Below are 27,560 nucleotides of genomic sequence, written 5' to 3'. Positions count from 1 at the left end.
CTGTGACTAGAACATAATATAAATATTTCATGCAGTGTATTTCAATTGTTGAACAGATGTATGTGAGCACCTTTATCTCTTTCTATGTTTGTTTATACCATGACATCTGTTTTAGATTTTAAGCTCAAAGAGGGCAGTGACCATGTCAATTGACTATTATGCAGACAATGTCCGGTAAAGCATAATTCACTCTCAAATGTTTATTAAGTATTTGTCCATTAAGATGGTGATGTTAATGACTTTAAGGAAAAATAGAGCTTATAATCTGACTGTAAACACCTTTTTGTGCTTTAAGAAATATTTGCTGTAAATGGCCCTGCTTTCAATTTCACACATTATAATTAACCAGGTAACATATAAAGCTATGTTGTTTTGAGCAGAATTAGTTTACTTTATGTTAGAATAATTCTGTAGTGATGCATGATATGAGATTTCAAAGAGGCAGAGTTCAGGTCAAGTTTCATGAAGGTGTAGAATTTTAGCTGAGCCTTCAAGATTAAGTAGAATGTGGGCATGTAATAATGAAGGAAAAGACATCTGAGGCAAAGGGAAAAAGGGAAAGAGGCACTGGTTAAAAGCATGGAGGAGGCCAGCAGGCCTGGGCTCAAGTCTTGCATTGGCCATTTATGAATTGTGAGAACTTGGGTGAGTTGCTCAAATATCTAAGCTTTTGGTTTCTCATCTGGAAAATAGAGACTATACAGGACATAAGATTATTGTGACAATTACATGAATCAGGAGTTTAATGCAGTATCTGGCATAAGGAGAACATTTAACAAGTGTTAGCTGTTGTTCTCAGTGATAGATTAGCAACTTTGAATAGACTTTCAACAGAATTTTGAATATTGAATTTGAAAAAAAACAAGACAGGGAGGGCAGCTTCAGACTGTGTTGGAAGATCTAAAACTTCCAGGTGGGATTCTTATTTGTACCAAGAAAGGTCAAGTTTCTCTTCTAAAAAAGTTATCTTTTTCCCTCTTAAATTATTATCTTCAGTTACATATGTGGCAGAGTGACATCAGAGCATGATTATGTATACTTGAATTAAAATATCAATATCTCAATGAATAAAAATCTTTTCAATGAGTTGTCACCTTTGTTTTTTGTTTTTGTTTTTTGTACTTTTACTTATCCTCTGCACACAAGGCTCAGAAACATTGTCTGCTCTCCCTGAATTCTGTGAAAAAACTCTTTGCCTTATCTCCAAATTGATAATAACCATTTATTTCATGTGTAAGAAAGAGAGTTTGGCCCACACGTCAACTAGCAGACACAAAACACTTATCTTCTGTAATAGGTCAGATGACCTAATCTAATTTCCCCAAGAAAAATAATAAAAATAGCAGTCAGTATATAATATTTATGAGGTCCACCTCTGAAGTCCAATAGCAAAACCTTTTGACTTAGAAGCAAAGTGAGGGTGGTCTTCAATGAGAAACATAAATAATTTCTAACTATTTTCTATGTTGGTAATATTTTATTTATTTTATTTTAATGAGTACTCTTCACTTTCCCAGGTTTTTGTTTTTGTTTTGTTTTCAATAAATTTATTTATTTATTTATTTTTGGCTACATTGTATCTTCATTGCCACATGCAGGCTTTCTCTAGTTGCGGTGAGCAGGGGCCACTCTTCATTGTAGTGTGAGGGGCTTCTCATTGTAGTGGCTTCTCTTGTTGCAGAGCATGGGCTCTAGGAGCATGGGCTTCAGTAGTTGTTGCTCATGGGCTCTAGAGTGCAGGCTCAGTAGTTGTGGCACACGGATTTAGTTGCTCCGTGGCATGTGGGATCTTCCCAGACCAGGGCTCGAACCCATGTCCCCTGCATCAGCAGGCGGATTCTTAACCACTGCACCACCAGGGAAGTCCCAGTTTCCCAGGTTTTAATCACTATTTTTTTCCAGGTTTATATATATTGTTACTGTGTTTGTTCTTAACATAGAACTTTCATCTAAAAATAATTTAATTTCCAGGTAGTTAAAATACATATATGCTACTTTCTTCGTTGTGAGCTGTACTTTTCCCCTTAGCATTCCTAAGAGTAAGAAGTTTCAGGAACTATAGTCTTATAGTCAACCATTTTCAATTAGAATTAAATAGACCTGTTGTCTTAACATTACTTAGAAAGAGTATATTTAAGGATGTTCATTTAAATGTAATTTACAACAAGTATTTAAATTATTTCTCGTATTTGTCTATGGATCAAGATTAGTTATAATTTTAAGGTAGCTCAGTGTGATGGAATACTATGAGGACATTAAAAATGATTATGTAGACCCATAATTGTTGACAAAGAGAGGTATTCCTCAATTAATTTTTAAGAAAAATATAATAAAAAGTACTTTTCATAGTAGTTATTTTAAAAAGACTTTGTATATATAATATCATGTATATAAATTCAGAAAAGATATACACTAAAATATCAACAGGTGAATGAATAGACAGAGGATAATCTTTATTTTATTCTATTTTGATGAAATTTTTGAAGTCTTTGTAATATACATATATATTACTTTATATACTCCCAAATAAATAATTTTTTTGTTGCTTGCATCTACTAGGATTGTTACAGGATTTTTGAATTTCTGTATTTGAAATCTAAGTCTTCTTAAGAAATGATTAGGAAACGTCATTATTTCTTTTTACCAAATATTTAAGAAGTAACAATTTCATGCTAAGGAATATATATATATATATATATTTTTTTTTTTTTTTTTTTTTTTTTTTTTTTTTTGCGGTACGCGGGCCTCTCACTGTTGTTGTGGCCTCTCCCGTTGCGGAGCACAGGCTCCGGACGCGCAGGCTCAGCGGCCATGGCTTACGGGCCCAGCCACTCTGCGGCATGTGGGATCTTCCCGGACCGGGGCACGAACCCGTGTCCCCTGCATCGGCAGGCAGACTCTCAACCACTGCGCCACCAGGGAAGCCCAGGAATATTTTTTTTATTATGATTCAACGCCCAAAATAAGTTAAGGAGAGAAGGTTATACAGAAAATTTAGATTCATAGCTTTGGATGAAACCTAAAAGTTGCACTAGTCTCTTCTATCCTGAAAATACAATACTAGAATTTTGGACCTACAAGGGAAATTCAGATGTGGAAATAGCCTTTTAACCCCATCCCACCTAAGTGTTGGATATTTGGATTGGGTTTGTCTGGATAGTGTCTATCATTATTTTAATAAAATTCTCATGAGTATAAATAAATGTTTCCCTTAAGTATTCAGTGTTCTGATACAGCAATCAATTCCATTTTCTTTATGAGAAAAGTTGCTTAAGGAAAGAAAACAGTCATTGCTATTGTGAGTAAAAATTACTTTTAATCGTTAATAATCAAGTATCTCTTCAAGAGTTATGGGAAATTACCATGTAGTAAACATCAAAATCTGTAACATGTTAATTTTTATGTGTACAACTGCAAATACAAATAAGCCTTCCATAAGCACAGATGTGTTCCTGACATCTAGATTTGGAAAGTAAAATATTTTTTTAATCTTATAAATCAATACTTTGTACATACTTCATCACACATGTTATATTTAATTATTCAAATACATTTTTGTTCAACTGGACTGTGAGATTTTCAGAGTCTGGGATTATGTTTTATTTGTTGATCTCAGAAGCTGGCACAGTGCCTTATACTGAGAAAATATTGCTTGAAGTAAGAAATGTATGAAAAACAGATTTTTATAATTATGTTGACCACTAGTTCTCATCATTAATACTTTCTAATAGTTTGTCTATATCATAGGCTAAATAGTCTTAGTGGAATGATCTGAGAAAATCTATTATTTATAACATTTCTAAAAAATGTATCCTGAGTTTGTTTAAAAACAAACTCTATTAAGAACAATTCTTTCCTAAGTTGTAAATCTCCTATATGTGGTTAAACTATACAAAGATAAGCATGGTTCCTGCCTTCTGGAAACTTAACACTCTTAAAAATGGAATTTTTAAGTGGTCCTTCTAGTCACTTCCAAAGTTCTTAGTTATAGAAAAGTGTCCAGTGATAGATTAGGAAATGTCAAATATCTTTCTTCTTTTGCAGTATGATAAGCGGGCCTATTTTTACAGAAAGCAGTAAAAGAATGCACTGTAGACAGCAATTTAAATGAATTAAGATTTAAGATTTTCTCTGATTACCAATCCACAGAGGCCTAGTAACATTTTGAGGGGACTTTGGAGGTTATATATATTTTAAGGGAAATTATGATCAGACTGTAGAATCTAGCTGAATATTTTCCATGCATGGTTATAGCCTGTTCAATTTTCATGGTTGTCTTTTGGAGTTGCATGTGAATTTATGGGTGACAGCTTTCCTAATTCCAAACAAGTGTTAGAATTTCTTGGTTTAACATTTAATTTTTGTTTATGGTTTCTGATTTTTGAAATCTGATTATTCTTCTTCATTGGTCATTGAAGGTGAGATTGTTGGTGGTAATTCTGTGTTGCTAACAGGGGTCACATTTCTTCTCAGAATAAAGGATGTATGGAGATGAAGATTTTATTTCACTTCTGACTTTTACTTGCATTAGTAATGAAAGTGTGATTGTTTCTTACTGTTGTTGTTTCTCAATAACCAGATAGAAGAGGTTTAAATTAACTAACACTCCTAAAGCTTAAGTAATAATAATAATAACTTAATGAAACTTAAGTTAATAGAAAATCCAACTAACTAGATCCTTCTAGTAGTTGAGTTCTGAGTGTGTGTTTATTTAGAAGTTGACCAGCATTTGCTAGTGAGGCTTTTAGCCATGAGGATTGAAACACCATTCATTTAACCATAGATCTCCCTTCCCAAACATTCCAGTGAAGTGGAGTATAACTAAACTAATGGTATTGTGTGAACTTGTAAGCATATAAATTTATAAACATCCAAAACTACTTGGAAAAGTAAATAATTTAAGTTACTTAATAATGGAAAGTGAGCTAACTAGTGGCCAGCAAAAGTTGTCAGAAATTAAAATTTCCCTGCTGAAGTATAAATTTTATGTGATTGCATTTCTAAAAATCTATATAGTTGCCCTTCTGATCTGGAATGGTTTTTATTCTGTGTAAATTGTATATGAAACTAGCTATAGCTTTTTCATACTCAGCTCTTAGAGAAAAAAGGCAAACACCCTCAATAAGACACTTCTTAGTCAGTTTCAGTGCACATAGTTCATTATTCTAGGAATTGTGCCAGATTCTGAAAGAAACAGTAATTCTAAATCATAGTCCTTGTTCTCTGATTGCTTACAATATAAGTGACAAAGATGTGCAGAATTAAAGTCTGAGGTTGATATTCCTTCCTTTGAGAAGTGGTTTCTATATCCCCTCCCCTTGTATCTAGGTGGGTTTTTGACTCTTTTGTAAACAACAGAATGCAGGAGAAGTGATGCTCTGTGATTTCCAGAGAGGCTAAGTCAACAAAGGCACCTCATGCTTACAGCCCTAAGCTTTCATGTAAAAAGTCTGACTATCCTAGGCTGCCAGGCTGTAAGGAAGCCAAGCCACTGAAGAGTCTCCAGGAGCCAGTCCTACTCTTTCAAGGCTCCCAGCCAAGCACCAGATATGAGTGAATGAGCTTTTCAGAGGATTCCAGCTCCCAGCCATCATGTCAGCCCCAGTTTTTCTGGTATCCCCAGTTAAGGCCCTGATACCATGGCGCGATGACAAACCATCCTCACTGTGCCCTGTGAGATTCATGGAAAGTATGAGCATAATAAAATTGTCATTGTTTTGTGCCACTAAGTTTAGCGTCGTTTATTACACAGCAATAGGTATAGGAACAAAGAGCTGCTTGATTTAAGATGTACTATGGGAGAATAGGAGATTATTAATTCCTCTGCCTAGGAGGGTTTCCCAGAAGCAGTGACATCTGAACTTGGCTTTTAATGATGAGTAGGAGCCTGCTAAGTAAAGAAGGCAGGAGAAAGAGTCCTCAAGCTGAGGGAACTGTATGGAAAAGTATGGCAATGAAGACAATGATGCATTTGGTGGATGACAAGAAGTTTGGTGTGGAAGAGCATTGGATAGCTAGAACCAGAAAGGCAGACATGAAGCTAGAAATTTTGTGATTTTTTTTTGTTTTTTTGCTATGCCAAGGGAGTTTCAACTACAGCCTTGTAGGAGTACAAAGTAATAATCAGACTTGTGTCGTAGAAAGCATTTGCAGCAGTTGGAAGATGGGCTGAAGGAGAAAACAATAAAAGGCAAGGAGAAATGTCAATAATTGTACAGTTCAGGGCTTCCCTGGTGGCGCAGTGGTTGAGAGTGCACCTGCCGATGCAGGGGACACGGGTTCGTGCCCCGGTCCAGGAAGATCCCACGTGCCGCGGAGCGGCTGGGCCCGTGAGCCATGGCCGCTGAGCCTGCATGTCCGGAGCCTGTGTTCCGCAGTGGGAGAGGCCCCAGCAGTGAGAGGCCCGCGTACCGCAAAAAAAAAAAAAAAAAAAAAAAAAAAAAAAAAATTGTACAGTTCAGATGGCAGATGATCAAAGCTGAGATATATAGCTTTCTCATAGTAGCAAAATAAGATCAGTTAGGTAACAGTGGTTATTTAAATTGCTGATCAGTTATTTACTGAATGTGTCTGTTCCAGCCTTAATAATTAAGTGCTACAGCCAGTCCTGCATTTTGGCAAATCAAACCAATGCCTTTACAAAACACTGATCTCATTACATTTGTTAGTGATAGTTCAGTGTCATGTAAAATCTTCCTCCACTATGAATTTTGGAGAATTATGACTAAGTAATACTATTTTTACATTTTTTAAGACATAGATTGCAATGGGACATTTAAAGGAATGAGACCAAACTGTACCAGTTAATACACTAATGGAACCATATGTGGCACTTACTCTACTCCCTCAAAATAAACATTAGTTCAGTAAAAAATCTTGAAAAAAATGGTAATTTATGTAATCATAAAGATATCACAATGAGAAAGGTATATATAGTGCACTTAGTAAAGATAGTTATCTAAACATAACACACAACTGCAGTCAACAGCTTTTTGTGTGGATTGGATTGTAGTTTAGCAGTGACATTTGAACTTTTTTTGAAATCATAGTACCATACATGTAATAAACTTTTCCAGGGCAAAAAGGTTAGATAGGTCTTTCTCCAGTCATTCTGAGCATATAGACTGAATCCTCCATGGCTTATACTGCCTTATCTCACAGTGACTTGCCACCAGTTGTGAGGTATAGTGATTTGTTTTAAAAACATTCTATACAACTTGGTTTTACTTTACACTTTGGTTATATTTTTAAAGTCAACTGAAAAATTTAATCTTTTTAATTAAAAATCAAAATCCACAGAATTTTGTAGATTGTTTCCATCTGCCTTCTTGCAGTGCTCTGACTCCTCTCTGGCATGTTTCTTTAAGACAGAACATCTCCCAGAATTTGAGCAGAGACTGTCTTTACATTTGCCAATAATACCATATTGAGTTAGTATGCTTTGTGAAGAGATGTTTTTTGTTTGTTCATTTTATGTATCAGTTATATGATACTCATTTTATCTAAAAGTTATATGATGTTGGTGGTGTTACAAAGTAGTCTGTCTTCTTTAAAATGTCTGGCTGCCACATGATCCTTGGTCACCCATTCCATGAAAAGCTAGGAAAATATTCAGGAAGGATTTGGGGCAGACTGATACTCAACAAATCAAAAGGGAAAGAGATAGGTAGGCCACAGCACAGGATGGCACTGATGAGAGGTTTGCTGCTTTGTGAGCCAAGGAATTAATTAGAGTGGGTAATTTTGAGAACACTAAGAATCAAGTCCACTAGCTAGGACTATAGTAATGGAAAAATCTGTTAATTAAAATAGAAACTGAATTCTCTTACTATAAAACAAAAGACAGTGGAGCTTTAAAAGAGAGAGAGAGAGAGAGAGAGAGAGAGAGAAGGCAAGGGAGGAGAAGGAGAAGCCTAACAAAGTGGAGTATTTATTTGCCAGGAAACTACATTCATTCTTATTTATTTACAGGTCAAAAAAAAAATTGCCAGTGAAAAAATTCACCAAGTAGTTCCCTGAAGAGAAAAAGCAAGTGCTTTTCAAGTGTTAAAAAGGAGGTTTACTGGTGGTTAGGCTAATTAAGGATTAAAACTCCATTCTGAATAGGACAGAATGAGTCCATACATCAGTACATAATTAGTTAAAAAAAAAAGTCCCATTGTTTATTGGTCCAGAATAAGTGTGAGCAATTGTTTAGGTTCAGTTTGGGTCTGGTGTATGAAGGCCACTGAAAGTGCGTGGTCTGGACAGACTACAATAATTTGCAGGACCAGTGTAAAATGAAAATGCAGAGCCCTTTTGTTCAAAATTATTAAGAATTTCAAGACAGTGACAACAGACCATTAAAGCAGTGATGAGGCCCCTCTAAGCTTGTGGCCTTGTGTGACTGACAGCACAGTAACACACCCATGAAGGTAGCATTGTCTGTGGTTCTTTAATAGCCTCACTCGTTAGAGCTGTCATAGTGAAACAGTCTCTGTGTTATCCCCTAGACAAGGGTTGTAGTTAGTGTGTGTTCAGGGGAGCTCAGCCGCTCAGGGTTACCTCTGCCTTGGACCGTTTGTTTGTTCCCTTTATATCCCAAGCATCTTGCACAGTCTCTGACCCTTGGTAAGCACTCAGTAAATAGTAGACACGGTAGGTGATGGATGATGTAGTTGACAGCCTATCTCAATGATTCTGGTTCAGTTCATCTCTAGATAAGAAGCCCCAGTGTGGATTCTTTTGAGTTTCAGGTCATATTGCACAGACCTTGCAGATCCTCCTCCAGCCAGCTTGAAGGTTTCTTTTAGCTCTGGGCCTTGTGGGTCCTGCTCTTTCTCAAAGCCTGTTTCTCTGTTAAGTGATCCTGAAACATTTAAACTGATAGATTAGAGTAACAGTTGAGCCTTAACCAAGTTAAGGCTGGAGCGGTAGGCAGAATAATGCGTTCCCCACCCACTGCCGCCAAAAAAGGATGTCAAAGTCTTAATTCCTGGAACCTGAGACTGTGTTAGAGCACATGGCAAAAGGACATTAAGGTTGCAGATGGATTAAAGTTGCTAATTAGCTGACCATAAAAGTAGCTAAATTATCCTAGATTATCCAGGTGGGTGCATTGTATCACAAAGGAAGAGAGAGGCAGAAGGAGAGTCAGAGAAAGATGTGGCAAAGGAAGCCGGCTCAGAGTGATGTGATGTGAGAAGGTATCCACCTGCCATTGCTGGCTTTGAAGATGGAGGAGGGGAGTAGCCTCTGGAAGTTTCTCCACTAGAGCTTCCAGAGAGGAGCACAGCTCTGCCAACACCTGCATTTTAGCCCAGTGAGACGTGGGTCAGATTGCCGACCTCCAGAACTGTAAGATAATGAATTTGTGTTGTTTTAAGCTGCTATGTTATGGTAATTTGTTACAGCAGCAGCAGGAAACCAACAGCTGGTTCCACATTGTGGTGAAACTATCACTCCTGGTCCCTGGTTCATTAGAAGTCACTAACCTCCATGGCTGGGTATTATTTTCTGCCCATGTTTTTTCCACTTCTCTTGGTAGCCTGAAGTAGAATTCTTTTTTTTTTTTTCTCTGTGTTTTTATTTTCCTTCATTGGACCACTACATTTTTGGGTTCACGCTAGTAGGTATTGTATTCTCAGGAAAGCAAGCAATGCAGGCTGTTCTAGAAATACTCGTTTCTTGGGATATTAGTAATTGAGAGATAGTGAGAAAAGAGGCTTTGACTGCCAAATTCATTTGTAAAACTGAGGATAAACAAGCTATTTTTTTCTTAAAGCACTTTTAAAAGATATAATCTGTGTATAAATTGTTTTTTTTAATCTCAACAGTTTAAGAGACTATCCAGCAAAAATTATCCCTGGCCTTCAGCCCAAGCTCCTCTCTCCAGAGCCAGCCATTGCTGGTTTCTTGTGAATCCTTCCAGAGATACTCTGATATTCTATATACATATAAATGCACACATACACACACACATATAAATTTGTACATATATGTGTGTGTGTGTGTATATATATATATATATACACACTCTAATTTTCTACACACACTCTCCTGCACCTTGCTTTTGTTTTACTTAATAATTTAACAAGTTTATGGAATGATTTTAATAGCTTTAAATGTATAATATGCACATGAAACACTTAGAGGACTTAATGGAGAAAAATAAATACTTTCCAAACATTTTAGACTGCAGATTTTATTTTTTAGAGTGTCTCATGGAATTACTTTTTCAGACACACTGCACAGCACCAAGTTGCCTTCCTCTGCAGTAGAAATAAGAATTAGTGACTCCCATATACTGGTATAGTAAGAAGGGTATGGATTTCGGAGTGAGGGAAATCTAGGCTAATACCCTGGCTTCATTGTTGACTTGCCTGCCTGCTCACATTCATGTTTATTGGCTGTGTGGCTTTGGGCAGGTTGCTAAACTTTATTGAGGCTTCTTGTTAATACTGTCTACTTCATTCATTCAATCATTTGTTCATTAATTAATACATGCAATCATTGGAACGTTTATGAGCCAGGTCGTATAAAGCAGAGTCATTCTACTTGAAAAGCTTCTAATCTAGTGAGGGAGGCTTCATTTGTAACACACCAAGTAGCAAAGAGCAATGGCCTGTCTTAAAAGTAAAGTTGTGGAAAATCATTTTTTATTAAGATGACCGTTTTCTGCTTTTATAGGCACAGATCACCAGTAGCAAATGTCACCTATACCGTTTCAAAACTTGCAAGGGATACAGGAGGTTTAACATAGGGTTTTTCGGGTATTGAGTTTTTAAAGCATGTATGGGCTTTGATATTTCTGATCTAATGAATTATCACAGTAATGTTACTTATCTAAATAAAGTAGAGTAAGAATGACAAAATCTTCCAATTTATTATTATGAAATTCCTACATAAATTCTGGCATCCTTGTGGATTATGGACATATTGATCCTAATGTTTGTAACTTTAAATGTTAACTTGGATAAAACTAGAGAATCTTATTTTCAAACCCATAATATGAATATTTTACAGGGAAATTTTATAATTATTCTTTCCCAATATCTATAAAGCATGTAAGTGCATTTTAACATTGTGTATTTACTCTTCATAAGTCTCTAGTCTATGTTTTATTCAAAATTACTTATTTCAAAAGCCTATTTCTATTTTATTCTTTTTCTTGATAAAGTTAAACAGCAAAAGAATATTCATTAGAAAAAAAAATATAGGAATTTAGTTGAAAATAACTAACGCAATTTATTTATTTGCCATTTTGGTTGCCAGAAAGAAAGTTTCAACTTCTTTTCATTTTCTCAGACTAGTGAAATGCTGTTCTAGGCCTGTTGAATTCCAGACAATGTTTGGAATTCACTTGTTTTACTGAATCCTGATGACTTCAGTCTGTTAATTTATTTAGGAGATGCTTTTGGTTTTTATATGGTCAACTAGAAATGTGTAGCTATTTTCCCATTTATTCAAAGTTCAAATATTTTTTAAATACTAAAATTTAATTTGAAAATACAGTGGTAATGTTGGTGATGTCAAATCTTTAAGCCCATTATTTATAACTTTTCCATTTAAAAGATATTTCTCTAATTGAGTTTGTTCCATAATGAGAACTCTGTTAAGGCCAGTTTGATAGCTGTCTAGTTATTTAATAGTAACAAGTACATAATACTTTGACTTGGCTGTTTTTGTGGTCATTTTGATGAAGGTTTGATTTGTTACATCCTAAAAAACAAACCATTAGATATTTGGCTTTTATTATTACCATTTGGTAATAATATTCGGGTCTGTTTCTCTCCTAATACATTGCCCTTACCTCATCTCTTGCCACACATCTGACCTCTACCCCAGTCACAGGGGAAAGTCAGAGGTGAGGTGGGTAGATGCCAGGGAAGTTGCTAGTAAAACAAAGCTCTCTTTCTCTCTCTCTTTCTGTCTCTCTGTCTCTGTCTCTCTGTCTCTTTCTCTCTCTCCCACTCTGTCTATCTATCTATCTATCTATCTATCTATCTATCTATATATATATATATAAAATTATTTTATCATAATGTGAGAGAAAGAGCTACTTACGAATGCTTTGCTTTGGTGGCCAGGCAGGAGTTGACCATTAACCATTTTGCTAGATTTTTGCTCTGACGGCTGCAGTCCAAGGGTTTAAGACTTTCTTCCTCCCAAAAGAAAACATTCCCTGTTCTTCTTGTCTGTAACGAATCACAAGCATAGCAGCATCCTTCCAGCTTATTCTTCTCAGCTCCAGATAATTCTTAGTGGGTGAAAATAATTTACCTAATATGTGTTTACAGATTCAGCAGTCAAAGTTGTATAGAAAGCCAGCATTTGGGTGGCAAATGGGAGTACCACAAGCTGTGGGCACACAAAATAAACTTGGTTCTTGGTTGCCACAACAACTCTCTTCCCTGTTTCTCACCCTATCTCTTGAATCATTCTATTTCAGTCTCCTTTTATTCATTTCTCTCTCTTGCCATCTGCCCCTGTAATTTTAACATTTTCCAGGATTCTATATTAAACGTTTTTTCTCTGGTAGACTCTCTCTGGGAGTTTCTTCAACTCATTTGAAGATCTCTTCAACTCATTTGTCTTTAGTGGCCAGTAGTAATGGCAGTGACTGCTATCTCTGTACATGTAGTCCAGTCATCTCTCCTGAGCTCTACATCTATACAAGCATTTACCTACTCAACATCTATCTCCATTTAGATATCCTGCGGTCACTTCAGAGTCACCCGTTAAACCTGAAATGGAACCCTTTATGCATAGTACTCAACCTGCCCCTTCTGTAAAACCATCTTCACAATTGCCAAAGTTACAAGACTCAGAAATATGAGAGCATTGTCTTGGAATAGCAAACAAGATCCAGAACTATTATGTACATACACAGATACACACACACACACACACACACACAGTGTTCAAAGAGTAATATTTATATAGTTTTGCATGTTTTTGACTTTAAGTAAATAGAATCATATTGTGTATTATTTTGTGCCTTGCTTTTTTGTTCACCCATCATGTTTGAGATTCGTGCATGTGTGTAGCTGCATCATAGTCCATGGTGTGAAAATTCTATAATTTACTTGCCCATCCTGTGAAGAGACATTTGGGTAGTTTTCAGTTTTTCACTATTATAAATAATGCACCTGTGAACATTTGTGCACATATATCCTGACACACATATGCAAATATTTCCCGGAGTATGTAACTAGAAGTGGAATTCCTAGTTATAAGTACATAAATCTTCATGTACCTGGACAGTTATTGCCAAATGGTTATCTAAAGTAGTTTCAAATGTTTACACTCCAGCCAGTAGTAATTCATCTTGTCATTTCATGTTCTCTGTGATCTTTGCTATTGTTGGACATTTTCGTTTTTGCTAATCTAGTATAAAATACTTCATACTGGTTTTCATTTGCACTTCTTTGGTTTCTAATGAAGTTGAGCTAGTTATCATATGCTTATTTGCCTTCACTGTTCCCTCTTCTTGGAAGTTCTTGAAGTCTTTGGCATATATTTTTTAATAATGTTGGGTTTTTAAAAATTGTAGGAATTCTTTAGATAATCCTTTGTTAATAGCATATGTTGCAGTATTTCCTCTCAGTTTGTGACTTGTCTTTTCATTGTCTTTAAGATGTCTATTGATGAATAGGAGTACTTACTTCTAATGCTTCTAATGTAATTGAATTTATCTATCTTTACCTTATGGTTTCACTTTCCACCTTAAAAAAAACTTTCTATCCTAAGATCCTAAAGAAATTCTCCTCTGTTTTCTTCTAAATGCTTTAAAATTTTGCCTTTTCTCATTTAAATGTTTAATTCACCTGGAATTGAATTGTATGTGTAGGTAGAGATATAGTTAAGCCACATACAAATTGACTTTTGGTTTTTGACTTTAGAACCATTGTTTGTGTCATAGTCAAAGGAAAATGATTTTTCAAGTGTCACAGTGCCATCAATCATTACACCTTTTCCTGGACCTCTCAGTCTGCTCAAACTGGCACCTTGACATTTTTCAGAAATATTATTTTCAGAATGTTATAAAATGCAAGTAATTCACTCCAAACAATACTAATGATTCTCATTTAAATAAGAAAAGATTGATACTCCAGCCATGGTAATACCAATATTAAACGTGGCTGAGAAAATGCCTTTACAAAATGAGCCAATAACTGGAAATAATCATTTTAAAAGATGTCGGTAATTTAACTCTCAGAAAGTTAGAAGTCAATCATTCCTTCTAACATTTTAGAGAAACTTTCCCAGGATGAGATATTTCTTTTGACAAATCTAACTTCTGATCTACACTATTTACTTTTAATTAGATGGTGGTAATGCAATTTTGATTCAGGTTATAGAGTGTGTGTGTGTGTGTGTGTGTTTTAATGCAGTGTGAAATCAAGTAATAAAACATAAAACTCTCTGCAAATTATTGAGACCATAAGCCATTTTTTAATAAGGCTGTCATCATCTGGAGAAGTTTCATTTATTCACTTTATTTGAAAAGTCCTTATACTTTAGCCTTTAACTCTACAAAGACTATTTCTTATTCTGTCATTAACCTTTCCTTTTTAATTCACCTTTTTTCATTTATTCCACAGGTATTTATTGAGAGCCTGTATTTTGCAAAGTAGTCTATTTGAGTATAACTGTCTCAGAATTTAGGGACTGAAAGAACTTCCAAGATCATTTATAGTAACCCTAACTTTCTACAGCTTAAATCAAGACAGAGATCCAGAAAGGTGCTGCCACCTGACCAAAATCTTAATGTGGTGAAGCATAAAGATCGCCTAAGGTTGGATTCAGGATTCTTCCTTTTGAACCATGTTGTCCATAAAAACTATCTAAAAGTCTCCTTGAATCCTATATACTGATTTAATGTTTATAGAAATTCCTAAAGGGATATATCACTGTGAACAAATTATATTACACAGTCGTTGCCTTAAAGCTACTTATAAAATGTTTAGGGTGAAAAAACATATTTGAAAAAAAATTGGAGAAAGTAAAAAGTTTAACTGAAAGATTCCTGAGGGCAGAAATTATGTGTTACCTTTATCAAATTTGTTATATTTTCCTAACACAATGAGCTGATCATAGTACATACTTAAATATTGATTAAAGGAAAAACTAGTATTGAAATATTGGATGCAGACATTTGGTACTTTAAATGATTAGAGAAAATGAAAATCAGCTTCAATGTGGAAAGTTAAAAAAAAAAAAGGAAAAAGAAAAAAAGTCTTCATGGAAGATTTAGAATTTAAAATGGGCCATAACTAGTGCTTGTAACTTAATTAGAAAGAGAGGAACTCCCAAGTTTCAAATTGCTTGTTTAGCTCACTTTCTATTAAGACTTCAGGTACAGGTTCTCTGAGTTATTTGCTTTCAGATTTCACCTATAAGCGTGAATGCTTGGAATAAGCATGCTCGTGAAAAAATAATATGATAAATATACTAAGATATAGGTATAAGGTTATTGATCGTTGCGTTGTTTATAAGAGCATTAAGAAATGGAACCAACCCAAACAGTCATCAGTGTATTCTTAGTACAAACAAATGAAAATTAATGATGAGTATAGATCTAAATATATTTTTCAACATGCAGAGACATTTCTAATATATTTTAGAGTAAAGACATCAAGCTGAAAAATTATATATATAATCTCATATTTGTAAAAAAAAAAAGACATGAAAATACAAATGATGCAAAGTAGGATGATGGATATTTTAATTTTCTTCATGTTTTTCAGGAGTTTTATAAAGTCTTACAATAAACATTTATTACTTATAAAAATGATTAAACTATTTTTTTGGCTGTGGGGAGAGTTCTAAATTTACTCTGTTGACTTGCCACAGATATGAAAGCTGTATAACAATAATCTCCATTCATGGAACAGCTTTCATTGAGCACCTATTATGTACTAGACACTAAGAACAAAAGAGTCAAAATCTATATCTTAGGCTCCCCGTGACTTTAGAAGGAGATGGGAATCTTAAATGGAGAACCAGGGATCTATTCCCTTCAGATTTGTAACTTCACAGTGGTCCTTTTGTCATATGCTGATTTTTTTTTAACTAAATTGATCACTCTTTCTGTTCTGGTTGTACAGTGTCTAGACGATGAATGAAATTACAGAGGTTTTTCCATATCTGGCTTTTTAATTGAAATAATTCAATTCTCTCTTTTGCAAGGAGGAAAAAAAGCAATTCTAAGATGTATAATATGTTTTGAGTTGACATTGAAAACTTATACATGTAATAATTATACTTCTGTACTGTATCATTTTCTCCTTCTATGGAATATATTTTTAGATATTTAATTACATGTTACAGTAATTATGTCAGTATTTATTGTTAATTTTAACATTGAAACTCCCAGAGGGTAGTACTTGTCATCTTGACAATGCATTAATGCGTAGCACCTCTGCATTCCTGTGAGGGTTATGTTATCTCAACTTGGCTTGCTCAGGATAAGATAGAACATGTCCCAGGCCTAGTAGCAGCCAACCATGGTTAATTGTATGCAGTCATGAGGCCAAGGAGGACCCTGTGGTGGATTCATTTTTAATAATCTGTGCAACTAAGTATGGGTGCAGACTTTTGGAAGTACTCATAATCTAAACATAACATTTGGGGATCTTTAGTTGATTAGTCTTTTAAATTAAAGAAACTATTAGCAGGAGCTCTTTTGTAATTTATGCAATATTAGGAGCTAATAATAGTAGTTTCCAAATGTTTTGTGGGAATTTACAAGCATTTTCATTTATAACATCTCATTTAATCTTTAGACCACCTCTGAGGTGAGAGAACAGAAGTCCAGTTAGGTTAAATGACTTGCCTAAAGTCACATGGCTAATAAGAAATAGACCTGGATTTAAACCCTATGTGTCCTGACTTCAAGTCCTATTCTTTTTGTGTGTGTGGGTGGCTGTGTTGGGTCTTTGTCTCTGCGTGCAGGCTTTCTCTAGTTGCGTCGAGCAGGAGCTGCTCTTCGTTGTGGTGCACGGGCTTCTCATTGCGGTGGCTTCTCTTGTTGCGGAGCATGGGCTCACGGGCTTCAGTAGTTGTGGCATGCGGGCTCAGTAGTTGTGGCACGCAGGCTCAGTAGTTGTGGCTCACGGGCTCTAGAGCACAGGCTCAGTAGTTGTGGCACACGGGCGTAGTCGTTCTGCGGCATGTGGGATCTTCCCAGACCAGGGGTCAAACCCGTGTCCCCTGCCTTGGCAGGTGGTTTCTTAACCACTCACCCACCAGGGAGGTCCCTCAAGTCCTATTCTTTTTTAGCTGTACCAAACTGCTATGATGCTTCTGCCTTTGTAGTTGGAAATATGGGTATTTTACTGAGTATTACTGGGTTGATTCAGACAAGCTTTATACAAGGGTATAAATATACATTCCTAAGGTCTTCTTCTGATTGAGCTTTGTTACCCTCCAGCTCACCATTTTTGAAACACCAATTATCTGTTAGTGATCATGCCTTTTATCCTAGGACTCGGAGAACATTTACATAAATATAGAGATCAGTCCATTCATTTAGTAACTACAGTACTGAAACTGAATAAATTCACTTACTAAATGAAGATATGTAGATTCAGTAAATGAATGTGGACCAACAGCATTTCATCAACAACTGTAAAAACGTGAAGTCATTATATACACACTTACAATCAAATGACCACTAAAAGAAATTTATGTGATCAGAACTTCCTGCTGTTGAGATTCAAATGAATGTTAATAGTTAGAATTTAAGGGAGCCGAAGGAAAGTGTAAATTGTGATGGAATTATTAAAGAAATGGCTTGAGAAATCTTCAGTATCTTGGCATAAAAGTACAGCACAGAGGATATTTTATTTCTTGACCATAATTATGAATATTTTTGTAGGCCCTTGAATTTTCGTTAGCTCAGAATAGAGGCAGATTAATTCCAAAGCAGTTAAAGAAATTAAATGCCTTTCATCTCTCTTTATGTTAATGCAGCAGTTTGGAAACAGGGTTTAACTTTTATTTCACTTTTGTATCTCTTAATTTTCTTTTACGCTGTATGTAGTTTTTCAAAATAAAATTATCTTGATTTTTCTTTTTACTCTAGGCTTGATCCTCCACTACCTGAGATGCTGAAAAAGGATCACAGCCCAGCTGAAAACATGTCTTTAGAAACTCTAAGAAACAGTAGTCCAGGAGACCTCTTTGATGAGATTTAATTGTCTCAAAAAGTACTTTGATGTTCACAAGACTGTGTTTTCTATTCATTTCCTTAAATGGCAAAAGAAAAATTTCAACTCAGCAGCAGCTCTTAGTGTGCTTTACAATGTAATTACATACACACTGAGCTGAAACCATTATGCAAAATGGATTACACATGTATATGAAGATATGATTTGATGACAGTAGTGCATTATTCTAAGCTATTCATTCAGCATGCCTATAATTAGATAAAATCTCAGACCTTTTTGTTGCAAAGGTCACATTTACCTTATTCAGTTCACACATATTATATGTAGTAGCTATCTATTCTGTCTCAGAAGATTTTGAAAATAGGACAAAGAAAATGTCTACAAATCCTTTTTTGAATAGTCATTCTGAACACTGATGTTTGAACATTTTAATTTGTGGAATGATGTGTAAAATCTATTTTTAGTTTGTACACAAACAACCTGAAAATCTGATGATAAGACTTTTGATTGAAGATTTTGTGTTCTTAATAAAAGATGTTATTTAGTTTAACTTTTTCCTGCAATATAGTAACAGGTCTTTATAGAGTATATATTAATATAAATGTAACCCTGTTTTGTATCAAAGAGTGTTTTTCAGAGATTGTTGATAAAAGCTTTATCTTACAGGTACAAGGGCCCTCTTTGAAGACAAGGACCTTGTTGTATCCACTTACCTACCCCCATTTACATCTGGCACAGATTTTTTTTTTAATATTCATCGTTTCTACTTCCTGACCTCTCATTCACTTCTATCCAGCTGAACATCCATTCCTTCTATGCCACTCAAGTTAACAATGACCACCATGTTGCTTGTTGGTCCATTCCCAGTCCTCATCTTACTAAGCCTCTCGGCGAAACATTTGACAGAGCCAATCACTTCTCCTTAAGAAACATTTTCTTCACTTGACTTTTGCAATAACATATGCTATTTGTATTTCTCTTCCATTCTGGCCACTAATTTTTTAGACTTCTTGGCTGAGTCCTTCTCCTTGTCCAACAGTTAAAAGTTTCAGTGTCCTGGGCTTAATCTTTAGCCTTTTCTTTTCATTATTTACATTGTCTCCCTAGATTATCTGTGGTTTTAAATACCATCTATATGCTAATATCTCCAAACTTAAAATGCTTCCCTTTCTTCCCTTCCCTTCCCTCCTCTCCCTCTCTCTCTTTCTTTCTCTCTCTCTCTTTCTTTCTCTCTCTCTCCCCAACTCCCCCTTCCCCCCTCACCCCTGTTTCTCTGTCTCCCTAGAAAGTAAACCCCATCCTAGCAGAGCCATGGCCATCTGGTTTATCTCTCTACCTGCCAGTACCTAGGACAGGGCTGGATTCATAGAGACTTAGTAAGTGTTCGTTGAAGGAATAAATGCATGTCTATCACATAGTAGTCCCTCAAATCATCTAGTTTCTTTAAGTTACTAGATCACTTTGAAAAGAAACTCATTAAAAGATTGAAATTTAGCTTGATGATTTGATACAAAGAAATAGTTGTTCAGAAAGCTCAACTACCTTTTGTGATTAATTATAAATAAATATACATATATGTTTACGCATAGGCTTGACTACAGAGAGGGAATGAGAAGGAAATTATACATTATTGTTTATATCAGAAATGGGATTTTATTAAGTCAATGGAACAACAAAATACTTTAAATAGAAATTTTACTGTATTTTTATTTCTATACTAGCTTCCATTTAAGAGGAAAAATTTTAATTAAATGTAAATATAAATATGTGAAATACAATTATAAAATTCTACTTAGTCACCTAGGAAATTCACTATAATAATGAATTAATATAATCCAAGATTTACCTTGGATCTTTCCAAGGAGATTGTGTACATAAAGTACCAGAATCTCAAGATAATGATACCACATCTGAATAGACCACAAATGACTAACCAAAATTAGCATACATCAGTGTATATATGTATGTATATATGTGTATGTTATATATATGTATATATATATATTTTTTTAAGTGAAAGAGAAGAAGAAGAAAACAGAATATTGGCTGTTAACTCACTAGTGGTGAGAAAGGGATACGTGGAAATTGTTTCCTAAGTAATCATAACAAGGGAATCTGTAAAGTTCATGGTACAGTTGACCCTTGAACAGCATAGGTTTGAACTATGCAGGTCCACTTATAAGTGGATTTTTTTCAATAGTAAATAATATTGTACTACACAATCTGCAGTTGGTTGAGTCTTCAGATGCAAAATTGCAGATATGGAGGATCTGAAGATATGGAGGAGCCACAGATAAGAAGGGCTGACTATAAATTATACTCAGATTTTTGACTATCTGAAGGGTCAGCACCCCATCCCCCATGTTGTTCAGGGGTCAGTTGTATTTTTTCAGGGCAGTGGATCTTTTCAACCACTGCTATGTGTCAGATTAATTCAGCTGGTTAGAACAGAAAAGAATAAGCCCATAATCATAGTTTCCTCTTTTCAATCTCTTGTGGTTTTAAAGTTCTTGTCCTCTATAGACAGATATCTATAGATTTGGTTAAGATGTCCAGATTCTATCATTCCATGCCATGATTTTTTTCCCACATTTTCCATTGTCTATACTCTAAAATAGATTTTTGTGGAAGACACTGAAATGGAAGGCACAAGAATTGAGTTATAATGCAGCATGGCTTTTTTTTTTAACATATATACAATTTTATTTGCCAATTATACCTTGATAAAATGGGAAAATTACCAAAGGATTTGAATAGATATGTTTACAAAGAAGATATAAAAATTGTAAGAAACACATGAAAAGAAGCACAACTTCATCACTCATTAGGGAAATGCAAATCAAAACTATATTGAAACCCCAATACATAAAATAGATAACTAATAAAGATCTACCCATAGCACAGGGAACTCTACTAAATACTCTGTAATGACCTACATGGGAACAGAATCTAAAAAAGAGTGGATACATGTATACATATAGCTGACTCATTTTGTTGCACAGCAGAAACCAACACACATTTTAAATCAACCATACTCCAATTAAAAAAAAACTATATTGAAACCAGGTCACACATACTAGGATGGCATAAAGACTATGCCATATTGTCCTTATGCTGGCATAAGGACTCCTGTACAACCAAGGCTATAAGATAGATATACACATAATTGGGAAAAATGGAAAGAAAAACATTTGGGTCAGGACTTGTGCTCCTGTGAGGGGATTCAGAGAAAAAGGGAGATTGTATGGGTGGGCACCCTCCCTGGGGAGTGGGTAGGTCGAGAGCCACAGACCCGGTGTGTCAGTTCCCGGGTCCTGTGTAGGAGACCAGCACCCTTGGCTGGTTGAAGAACCTCTGGGACAGATAGAAAGGCTGGAGAAGCCTGGACTCCTTCTTAAGGAGTGCACACATGCTGGCTTGCCACCAGACAGGTGCTTCATGTATTTCAAATATTTGTTCAGTTAAGATACCTTTGACATCTTCAGCATTATTCTTTCTGGAAATGTATTTTGTTTTGAAATTGATTTTATTTGATGTTAATGTAAAGACTCTAGCCTTATTATTATTATTACTATTTGAATTGTACATCTTTTTCTGTCAATTTAGTTTTAACGTATAATATTTTAGGTTCTATTGTGGGAAGCATAAAGTTAAGTTTTTTTTTAAAACACATTCTGTTAATCTCTATCAGTAGATGGTGTTTAGGCCATTAGCAATTAGTTTGATGTGATGGTTATGATTTTGTTTCAGTCTACCAATTCATTTTTTGTTTTATAAATTATTTTCTTGATGATAATGATTATGAATATGATTTTGTTCTCATTTATTTATTTATTTATTTAATACCTTCATTGGAATATAAGTGCTTCACAATGTTCTGTTAGTTTCTGCTGCACAACAAAGTGAATCAGCCATACGTACATATATATTCCCATATCCCCTCCCTCTTGAGACTCCCTCTCACCCTCCCTATCCCACTCCTCTAGGTCATCACAGAGCATCTAGCTGATCTCCCTGTGCTATGCAGCAGCTTCCCACTAGCAGCATGGCTTTTTTGATCTTGGTGCCCTCACTTCTAAAACAAGGTGATTGCATTTCTGAAGGTTTTTTCAGCTTAAGGTTTATAATGATTGACCCTGGCATCAGATGGTATGGGTCATGCTTCATTAGGGAAGTTCATGGAAGAAAAAAAATCCCATCCCAGGAAGAGAAGTCTTTATTATGTAGTTTTAAAAAAGGTCAGGAAACTACTTAAAACTTTTTTCTTAGTGGTTCATAACTCAAATTTATAAAATACTAGATCCCATGTTTTGGAGCCAAGCAGCTCTTGGGTAAGTTTGTTTCAACAAATGTTTCTAAGGGATTAGTAATGCACAAAATACAAAACTGAGCCATGTGGAGAATTTAAGGATAAATCCATCCATTCACCAGATATTTGTTAAGCGCTTGCGTCAATCTCTGTTCTGGGCACTAGATGAGGCAATGAATAGTACAACTGCTCTGTTACTGTGGAGTTTATAGTGATGTGAAATTTGGGGTCTGCTCTCCAAGAGTGGAGTATATGAGTGAGTATATGAGAGTGGGGTTGAGATTGGGCTCGAAACCGCTGTATGGTGAACTATAATATCAAGGAGTAGTAGGATAAGTGGCTTAAAGAGAAGGATAAAAAATTTAAAGTTGCGGGTGAGGATCCATAGAAGACAAAGGATCCAGTTGGGGGCTTAAGAGAAATTGGTAGGGGTTGGGGGAAAGTCAGCTGAGGGTGAAGCTGTCTTCCAGGTCAGAGGAGAGTACAGAGGATCCTGGGGGATCAGGTGTGAGGTTAATTTCCAAGTTTGTAATTGTGAATCATCCGAATGAAGAAGACAAGTTAAAAGGTATCCCAGGAGGAATGTTGGCCCGGAGCGTTTAAGAATGTGAAACTAAGTTATATAATAAAGATATGGAGAGAATTGAGCTCCGTAGTTCTAACTGGCACTTCCTTGGGAAGGTATGGGCTGCCAGAAAACTTCAGGTCATGGAACCCTTCCTGGGCATCTGGGAATGGGAAAGGAAGGCCAGTCAGTAGGCCCCTTGGCAGACATTTCCCTGAGGTGCAGCCAACCCTCATCCTTTTGTATCTCTCTCATTCTTTTACTCAGTTATATTTGTATAGAATCCTTTTTTAATAAAATGAAATTAAATAGCTGACATCTAAATTCATGAAAGGCCTCATGAACTTACCTATAAATCAGGAAATTTAAAAAAATAGGTAGTTAACACATTTTGTAAGGGTGAATGATATAGTCACAAAAGAACTATTCATGCATCCATGTGTAGCTATTGTCTGAATTAAAACTTTTCACTGCTGATCTGACAGCTTCTAGTAAATGCTTCTCAGGAGGGCAGATTTCATTTGCAAGTGTTCTGTGCTCAAACCTGAAATGATTTCCTCTATTTTAATAACTGGAAAGGATACCTTGGAAAATATATGACAGGCAAGCACCATCTCCTGTCCTGTCTCCCAGCTCTCTTTTACCTACTCAACCTAAAACACTCTCCAGCCTCCCTTTTACTCATTTTCTCCCTTTCAAATATCCACATACCCTCTCATTTACCAACTATGATCCTCACTTTTTGATTTTCCTCTCCTCTATTTGAATAAAATTCAATATGAATTTTATTGTTCATATCTTGGTTTTTCTTCTCTCTTCTGGAGGCCCTTCATCCTAAACTCTCATCTCACAATCTCACTGAGAGCTATGCTTTCTGAGTAAGGGTCTCTTTGTCCCTAAAGGCTCTTGGTTCTACAGAAAAAAGACAGAGATTTCCTTCTTGACAGTAGATGTTCCTATTAATGGCAGGAGCAATTTTGGTGGCCACTGTTCCAGTAAATAGAATGTAGGTTAGTCCTGAAACACTTACTTTTTTTTAAATTTATTTTTTATTGAAGTATAGTTGATTTACAATGTTGTGTTACTTTTTGCTGTACAGCAAAGTGGGTTCTCCCTCTCCCTCCCGCTTTCTCTCTCTCTCTCTCTCTCTCTCTCTTTCCCTCTGTCTCTCCCTCCCTCCCTGTCTCTCCTAAATGGTCCGATTGAAAACCTCATGAGACTTCTAGAATCCCTACTGGAACAAAATGGTGGTCGAGATGATGAGAGAAGTAGGCTTGAAAGAGGTGGTTTTGTCCTTATGCTTTGCAAACATTTAGGGAACTCAAGCATGTGAAATTTTCCAGAGCCCCTACTAAATAATATTGGAAACAATCTTGTTCCACTCCCCTAAGAGATATAATGTATCTCTCTGAGGAACTAAGTTTACAGAGGAGTAATTAGATTACTATGAAAGATTAAAATATTGTCAATAAATTTTTGCTCTTCACCACCACCACTCAGTTGACTTGCTTTGGCTGATAAAATGTGGATGAAATAACAATATACACGTTTTTGAGCCTAGGAGTTAAGAGGCATTACATGTTTCTGCTTTTCGCTTTGGGAGATGCTGATCTCTGCCATGAGACAGACACGCCCCGGGTAGCTGTCACCCTTCCTGCCTGGGCCCCTCGTGAGCTACAGAGTGGAATTGAACTCAGTGCCAAGCTGGAGCCAAGCTCACTACCCTGAAACCTAGAGAAGAGCCTTCCGCCTGAGCCCAATCTAGATAAACTGAACTATAGTCAACCGTGCTGATTGTGAGCATGAGAATAATTGCTTTCTACTCAAAGCCACTGAGATTTGGGATAGTTCGTTATATAACTGTATTTTGATAAGCGCTGACTAAAACAGTTAATCACATAGAATAACAAAGACAATTTTGCATTTGTAATAGCTTTCAGTGTATACATGGCACAAAAATCTGGTGTCTTCTGGCTAGAACCTGATAATAGAATAAATAGGAATTAGGAATATGAATTTGGGGACTTAAGCCAGGTTTCTACTCTGTGTCTGCCAGCTGTAACTGTCTAACCTTGGGCAAATTCTCTGAACTTGAGCTTTCTTATCCATACATTGAGAATTAAGTAAGATAATGCACAGTGCTTGCTTCACAGTAAGTGAAGCACATAAGGAAGATCGTATGATTGTTACTGTTGTTCTGTCTTATGATGGTTGTGTTGCACATAATGAATCAGCACAGTTATGTACCACCAGATTATCAGTTACACTGACCCTCTCTTTGAAATTTATTAGCTCAAGCTCCTTGTCCCTGATCCGTTCTAAAGTCTGATGCTTTTCCCAAGAATTTTGTGAATTCCTGCGGGGTTTATTTTCATGGCTACCTCTGCTCTGAATTCTGTGGGGCTGAGCCTCATGTTTTATCAACCCCAATTTTCTTTTTTCTTCCATCTGTGCCAACTCAGCATGGAACTCACTTCATTTTCTTTGATTTACATGACAAAAGCACTGAGAAATCTCTGTGTATAGCAGAATTTATTGAAGGTGTTGGTCAGAGAGGCAGTTTACCTCAAAATGAGTACTTATATTTGATTTTACCATAACTCTATTCTTTAAAGTCTTCTGGCTTTCCTACTCATGAATCTCCCATTGGCAACTTGTCTCCATAAGATCCAGCCTGCTGCCCCATTGTCCATCCATCCCTTCCCTCTCTCCTCCCTCCTCTCCTCTCCTCTCCTTTCAGCTTTCCCCCAATTCCTCTTATTTTCTCATGCAGAACCACTCAGCTATTATCTCTTTCTTTTAATTGTTCCTTGTTTTTATCAGTCAGGGAACATGTTTTCATATTACATTTTCCCTAGTGTTAAATGTTAAAATAATACTGTCTACCCCCACCATACCTGCAATGTCATTTTTTAAAAATGGCATGACTTCTAGGCAAAGCAAGACCTGATTGAAGATATTGACCTATCTAAAGAAATAATGTAACTGTCAGAAGGGAGGTGGATTGGCCACTGAAATATAAAAAATGAAGAACTCCAGAGGAAAACACTTTAGGTGTCTGTCCAAGTGCTTTCTAGGGAAGAGAAAATCTATCCCAGAGCTTTAAGTATGTTCATATATTCACTCATTAATTCATTTATTCATACTCTCCCTCAAAAGATAAAATTGCAGTTCTTCTGTATTGGCCATAACTGGTTATCTTTCCTTATGATTAGAATGTCAAAATTCTGACTTGGAGACAGATCTTCATACTTAACAGTATATCATCTGGAGGCCATGTTTGTTTAATAAGAATTTTATATTCTGTAAGAATTATGGAATTTGAGGAAGGTGAGAGAGAGAAAAAAGTATATAATAAAACAAATACTAGTATCTTCTTGAGGAATTTTATATAAAATATTTACATTTCTGAAGGGCATTTCTTTTTTTAATTAATTTATTGAATTTATTTGTTTTTGGCTGCATTGGGTCTTCATTGCTGTGCGCGGACTTTCTCTAGTTGCGGTGAGCAGGGGCTACTCTTTGTTGTGGTGCACGGGTTTCTCATTGCGGTGGCTTCTCTTGTTGTGGAGCACAGGCTCTAGGCACGCGGGCTTCAGTTGTTGTGGCATGTGGGCTCAGTAGTTGTGGCTCACATGCTCTAGAGCGCAGGCTCAGTAGTTGTGGCGCGCGGGCTTAGTTGCTCTGAGGCATGTGGGATCCTCCTGGACCAGGGATCGAACCCGTGTCCCCTGCATTGGCAGGTGGATTCTTAACCACTGTGCCACTAGGGAAGTCCCTGAAGGGCATTTCTTTGGTTTTTTCTATTACAGCCCTAACCTGTCTTACATGACATCAGTAACTTTCATAATTTTTTAAAAATTTTTATTGGAGTATAGTTGATTTACAATGTTGTGTTACTTTTTGCTGTACAGCAAAGTGAATCAGTTATACATATATATATATATATATATATATATATATATATATATATATATATATATACACTCTTTTTTAGATTCTTTTCCCATATGGATCATTACAGAGTACTGAGTAGAGTTCCCTGTGCTATACAGTAGGTTCTTATTAGTTATGTTTTATATATAGTAGTGTGTATATGTCAATCCCAATCTCCCAATTTATCCCTCCCTCCACTTACCCCCAGGTAACCTTAAGATTGTTTTCTACATCTGTAATTCTATTTCTGTTTTGTAAATAAGTTCATTTTTACCATTCAGTAACTTTCTAATTGCCTACAATCAGCCAATGTTGAATTTCTTTTGCTGATAGTAACCCAGTGGTACTTTCACTTTTACTATCCTTTGTATCAGTCATCTTATTAAACTTAAGAATTTGAAATTTGGATTCTGAACAAGGATATGGTACCTTAAGCTTACACACAATTCTCACTTATGGTTAGAACACAAGTCCTGACGTGTATATGTTCATTCATTCATCAAATGTCTACCCAACACTTTGTGCCAAGCACTCTGCCAGGTACTGGGGCTAGAAAAATAAATAAAACATCACTTTTGTCTCTCGGTGTCTGGAA

The 27,560-nt window shown here is 35.9% G+C and overlaps 1 protein-coding gene across 1 annotated transcript in view; it reads left to right on the top strand.

Annotated features, from left to right (window-relative positions):
• XRCC4 (X-ray repair cross complementing 4) overlaps positions 1–18,182 on the top strand; it is a gene marked incomplete at both ends in the record, with an annotated part of 238,159 nt that extends 219,977 nt beyond the window's left edge. The window contains one exon of the mRNA XM_079703932.1: positions 18,071–18,182. Within this exon, the coding sequence (XP_079560058.1) occupies positions 18,071–18,182 (112 nt within the window). The remainder of the gene's footprint in view (positions 1–18,070) is intronic.
• Positions 18,183–27,560: the final 9,378 nt, after the last annotated feature.

Source organism: Hyperoodon ampullatus, assembly GCF_949752795.1.
Source record: "Hyperoodon ampullatus genome assembly, chromosome: 4".
NCBI classification, from domain to species: domain Eukaryota; kingdom Metazoa; phylum Chordata; class Mammalia; order Artiodactyla; family Ziphiidae; genus Hyperoodon; species Hyperoodon ampullatus.
This window is presented reverse-complemented; position numbering and strand designations above follow the sequence as displayed.